At 39.5% G+C, this 6,095-nt stretch overlaps 1 protein-coding gene across 1 annotated transcript; it reads left to right on the forward strand.

The window, feature by feature from the left end:
- Nucleotides 1–2,244: 2,244 nt before the first annotated feature.
- On the forward strand, nt 2,245–5,559 carry LOC122784282 (trace amine-associated receptor 1-like). Its single transcript, XM_044049478.1, has 2 exons — nt 2,245–2,304; nt 2,418–5,559. The coding sequence occupies exon 2, from the start codon at nt 2,430–2,432 to the stop codon at nt 3,429–3,431; it is 1,002 nt and encodes a 333-aa protein (XP_043905413.1). The 5' UTR covers nt 2,245–2,304; nt 2,418–2,429; the 3' UTR covers nt 3,432–5,559.
- The last annotated feature ends 536 nt before the right edge of the window (nt 5,560–6,095 follow it).

Genomic DNA, 6,095 nt, shown 5'->3' on the forward strand with positions numbered 1-6,095 from the left:
GTGCTTTCTCTCCCCCTTTTTCATTTTTTATTAAATCAGACCACAAATGCATCATCAGCCCCCTTTGATGAGGTACCAACCCAACTCCCCTATGATGTATCCACACATTTGATAGTCATTTTCAAAGGCTTAAATAATAACATCTATGTATCCTTAAGTTTCTGTCCAGAAAATGTAAGTTTGTTAACTGCAAGAGAAAATTCGTGTTTTTAGCTTACAGAAGAGGCAGCAGTAGATCAAAAACTCTGTGTGGGCCAGGATGGAAAATTACATACTTTACTTTTTATAGCTGGGAAACTACAAGAAAAAGTGCTAAACATAATGTTAGATATCACAGACTCTATCACACATTTTATCTTATTTAACTTTAATTTATACAGGTAGTCTCATTGAGACACGAGACACTCTCATTATCAAGAGAGACTTGTTTCAGACTAACATACAATATAAGAAAGAACAATTAGTTACGGACAGACAGAAATACAGGACAATCCATCCATCCATCTTCTACCGCTTTATCCTTCACATGAGAGTCACAGGGGGAACTGTGCCTATCTCAGCTGACCTAGGGCGATAGGCAGGGTCACATCCTGGACAGATCGCCGGTCCATCATAGGGCCACATGACAAACAACCATCCACTCTCACAACCACACCTATGGGCAATTTAGAGTCTCCAATTTACCTAATTGCCATATTGCATGTTTTTGGACTGTGGGAGGAAACCGGAGAACCCGGAGAAAACCCAGGCACACACGGGGAGAACATGCAAACTCCATGCAGAAAGCACCAACCGTGTGGCCCTACAGTAAAATCAATACAGCAAAATCAAAGTGCCAAATAGAGCAGAGTAAAATGCTAAGAAGGGGAACAAGTTTCCAGAAATGTTTCAAGTGCCCTTAAAGATCATTTGAAACCCCCCAATTGAATCAATCTGGACAACTTCAGATCCTGTTGTAGAGTGCTACAGGTTGAAAGGGCAAGAGTAAGAAAATGCCTTTTTGCCTTGCGCTGTAAGTCCTGAAGGAACATTGAAGATAATAAAGGCCTGGGTGTTCAGGCTATGACTGCATTGCCTGTGTGACAATAAAAGTGACAGCTTCAATCCGTGTCCTGGCGTTCAAGATAAGATACTCTTTGTTCCAAGAAAAACCCTAGCTGTAGTTTCAACTTCTTTAAAAGGTTTTCAATATGGCACTTAAAAGAGAGATTTACATCAATTGAGATTCCTAGGTATTTGTGAGTCCACAAACTCAATCCTTTTTGCCCACCTCAAGCCCTTGCCCACTTAGTACTCTTTAGAATTAAAATATTTAGAATTTAATTTATCCCCTTAGGGAAAGTGTTCCACTGCATTTGACCCATCCTAGAATTAGGAGCAGTGGGCTGCCACACTGAGTAGCGTCCGGGGAGCAATGGGGGTTGGGTACCTTGCTCAGGGGAACCCCTGCCCTTTTGGCCCGGGTGGGGATTTGAACCAGCGACCCTCCGGTTACAGGCCAAGTTCCCTTTCCACTTGGACACGGGCTGCCCCATGGCTTTCCAGGCTACCAGGTTACTTAGTGGGTACCATGTGGGTATGGGCTTAATGCATTTATGGTTAAACTAATATAGGCCCCACATGGGAAGCTTTGTGGGCAATCATGGGTGGCGTCTCCATGGAAACCAAGGACAATCCTGTTTGGAAACCATATGCCATATGTCAGCCCAAATATAATCCTTATGGGGTCTACATGCCATGGACATGCTAACCAGGTAGTTCTTGTATGCTGCTGCATGGACAGTGATCCATTTAAAAAGGTACAACAATGAACAGTGCATGAAAACACACTGTATATGCTCAGATATTCTTGTTGGGCCATGAGGTTGTGCCTCATTAGGGCCAGGTTTTAGTTCCTGTGAGGTTCCTAGAGGTTCTGATAAGGTAGGTTAGTGTTTATGCAGGACAATGGGTCCCCAGGACCAGGATTGAGAAACCCTGCCTTCACCTAACTCTAAAACCAAGTCTTAATACTCAAAAAGCCCTTTAAAGTTGCGATGACCCACCAAGATGTCCTCACAAGGTCAAAATGTCCTCTCAAAGACAGACTTGCACAAAAAAAAAAATCGGTCCTCATAACCTACTAGAGACATGTAGACAAACACACATACACACGATGTACAGTAGGCACACACACCAGACTGTATGTAAACTTTATGAGACAAGGGGTTATAAATACTGTGCCAACCCTCAAGGTTCTTAACACTTGCATCCAGACTAAGGACGCACAACACTGTCATTGCAGGGATGATGAGGTGTTAGTAGGTAAGAGGGGAAAAAACTAAACGTAAAAATTAAATTAAATGAAAATCTGTAAGCCTTTATTTGAACGGATATCTTCTGTTATGGAATGTTCCTAATATTGATTGTCAATACAGACATAAAGAAGCATGGACGCAGAGCTGACACGAAACAGCACTTTCATCGTCGATGACCTACATCCCTGCTATGAATCAACTAATACAAGCTATGTTTTTGCAAGTGACCCTTCCCTAACTTGTGTTTTGGTGTATATATTCCTTGGCTTGTTATCTGTCGCCACAATATGTGGAAACCTACTAGTTATCATATCCATCATTTACTTCAAACAGCTGCACACTCCTACTAACTACCTCATCCTCTCCCTGGCCGTGGCCGACCTGCTCGTTGGCGTCCTCGTCTTTCCTTTCAGCATGGCATTCACTGTCACCTCATGTCTGTTTCACCAGGACTTTATGTGCCAAATCCGTGACAGCTTTGATGTATCACTGTGCACTGCTTCTATTCTACACTTGTGTTGCATTTCTATAGATCGATATTATGCAGTGTGCCAGCCGCTGACTTATAAAGTTAAAATAAACGTTCGTGTCACAGCAGTTATGATCCTGGTGACCTGGGGCATCTCTGCTTTAATAGGGATCTGTATAATAATCGCAGGATTCAGCCAAGGAACATGTGAGGAAATGTGCTCCGTTGATGTTGTGATGGCAAATACGATGGGACCCGTTTTCTCCTTCTACATGCCAGCGATCATAATGCTCGCTATTTACTTTAAGATTTTCCTTGTTGCTCAGCAACAGGTGAAAAGCATCCAGAACACAACATTTCAGAGCTCAAGTTCTGGAGCAGCTGTGAGTAAGATGGAGAAGAAGGCCACAAAAACTCTTGCTACAGTCATGGGGGTTTTTCTTTTATGTATGACTCCTTACTTTCTGTGCATCGTCTTTCAGCCGTTGGCCTATTATCCCCCACCCATCCCACTGATTGAGACTCTCAACTGGCTCACATTGTCCAACTCAATGCTGAATCCACTGATTTATGCTTTCTTTTACAGCTGGTTCAGATCAGCATTCAGAATTATTATTTCTGGAAAAATATTTAAAGGCGATTTTGTTAATTCCAACTTGTTTTGAAGTTTTTTTTAATAGATTGAAAGTGAAAATAAAGTTTGGAATAACTGATAATTACTTTGCCATTGTGGGAAAAAAAGCACTTTCAAAACATTAATGCATTTAATGAATGCAGTTTTGATGCAAGCAAATATGTTAATATATAGAGGTACAACTTACAGCAATTTTCTATGGACCTCTAGAGAATAAAAGGAATCGTTCAACTGCAATGACACTATATTCATTTAAATACATTAATATTAAATCATACAAAATATTAAAATAAAGTGAGTAAACTAATCTAATGTTGGACAAATGATCACTAAAACAATACACTTTCTCTTTACTCTCAAAATTGAAGAAAAATGAATGTGCAGTAAAGCCTGAAATCTTTAAGAGCGTAGACTTTTTTTTTTATTACAAACATTGTAGATACCTATATTGAGTCAAAAAAATTGCCAGTTGTAATTATGTTTTTTATCACATTGTGGGACAGAATGTATCTAAGAGGGTTGTGCATCTATGAAACATGTATAGCAAGAACACATGTAAACTATAGTTTGTATTATATATATAGTTTTGGAAGTTAAACTATGGAATGAATAGAATATGATTAATTGCATTTGTCTCTGTGGAGTTTTGAAAAAGCTTGAAAACGTAAAACATCAAGGATCTATCTAATTGTTAGGAGAGGTAACAAAAAATAAGAAATGGGCCTCAGTTTATTACTCTTTTTTATTTTGGTTAGTGATTGTGTTGGATTATATTGTGTGAAATGGAATTTTGTAAATATGTGTAATATGTATTTTATTTCTGTCAGTTGCATGTTCACAAACATTGTTAGTGAATTGACATTGTGAGAAACTGAGCAGCCTTAGGAAATATCCTTGAGTCACTGAGTGCTTTCTCTCCCCCTTTTTCTTTCTTTTTTTTTTTATTAAAATCAGACCACATCATCAGCCCCCTTTGATGAGGTACCAACCCAGCTCCCCTATGATGTATCCACACATTGCAACATGCAAACTCCATGCAGAAAGCACCAACCGTGTGGCCCTACAGTAAAATCAATACAGCAAAATCAAAGTGCCAAATAGAGCAGAGTAAAATGCTAAGAAGGGGAACAAGTTTCCAGAAATGTTTCAAGTGCCCTTAAAGATCATTTGAAACCCCCCCAATTGAATCAATCTGGACAACTTCATTTCCTGATTGCTACAGGTTGAAAGGGCAAGAGTAAGAAAATGCCTTTTTGCCTTGCTCTGTAAGTCCTGAAGGAATGTTGAAGGTAATAAAGGCCTGGGTGTTCAGGCTATGACTGCATTGCCTGTGTGACAATAAAAGTGACAGCTTCAAGCCATGTCCTGGTGTTCAAGATAAGATACTATTTGTTCCAAGAAGAACCCTAGCTGTAGTTTCAACTTCTTTAAAAGGTTTTCAATATGGCACTTAAAAGAGAGATTTACATCAATTGAGATTCCTAGGTATTTGTGAGTCCACAAACTCAATCATTTTGTGTGAAAACAGCATACCCTTGAATAATGTCAAATGCAGACTGCAGAAGTTGAAAGACCTGGGCAACAGTGTTTGCGCAACAATAAACACATACACCAGCTATCCCTTTAGGAGTAAACGACGTGTGCTCATTAGCAATAGCATTAAACAGGCAATTCATATCGGTCAGTAACAATTTCAGCCACACTTTATCCAAAGTATACTGAAAAACATTTTTCATCCCTCTACACATACTTTACTTTGTGTATGTGATGTATAATTACTGACTGTCAGGAACTGCCTGGCAGAAGTGCAACTTTTCCAAAATAGTTTTCTCTGTCCCCCATGTCACGTCATCATTGCTGTTTTTGCTTTGCTTCAGCTTGCAACTTTGTTGAAAACATGTCAGGAATAGACATGACATGTTTACCTGGCACCAAATAGGAGAGGTTGTGTATACAAAGCACCTTAGGAAGAACTGGAGTTCATGTGTACCATCCGAGCAGCCAAGGGACCGAAGACTTCACACCTTTAATGGGTGCAGTTGCCAGGTTACATAATATTGCATCAGACTGTGAACAAACTATGAAGGGTGCATTAAAAACGAGTTTCACGTCTGAATGTAGCAGAAAGTAGTGTTTTTGATGTTTCAAAAATAAAAATGGAAAAGGTGAAAGGTTTCTGACAATCTTTCTGAATAGTGTCATTAAAGTGCAACTCCCTCCGCCAGGAGCAAAAGATTACAGACTAAAATATAGTGAAACAAGCCTTATTGATTTTATTTTGTGTCAAAGAAAGATTGTAGCAACATCTCTTGAACAGGAAGTTGCTGTAGCTCAAGTCTTAAGTGTTTTCCAAAACTTTTTTCCCAAAGAGTCTCAGCCTGAAGACACCTTCATGTCAATATTGTGACATAGTTAAACAACCACAGTTCCAACCAGTGGACACAGGGAAAGCTGCAAATGTAGCTTTCTTTGCATGAAACCCAAAACAAATTATTTTCGGAGCCACTGCCTTACATCTCCTTTCATGACTTCTACATAAACTGCATTCACTCACACATCCGAGTGTTTAAATTGAATCGCAACCAGTCGTGATGTTTTTTTTTGTTTTTTTTGGTTTTGGTTTTCTTCGAGAGAGATATTTCAGTTGTTCCTGGAACTTAAAGGAGATACAAGACTGTCCAAGTGGGCAAGTGGG

This window comes from Solea senegalensis, linkage group LG17 (genome assembly GCF_019176455.1).
Source record: "Solea senegalensis isolate Sse05_10M linkage group LG17, IFAPA_SoseM_1, whole genome shotgun sequence".
Taxonomy (NCBI): Eukaryota; Metazoa; Chordata; class Actinopteri; order Pleuronectiformes; family Soleidae; genus Solea; species Solea senegalensis.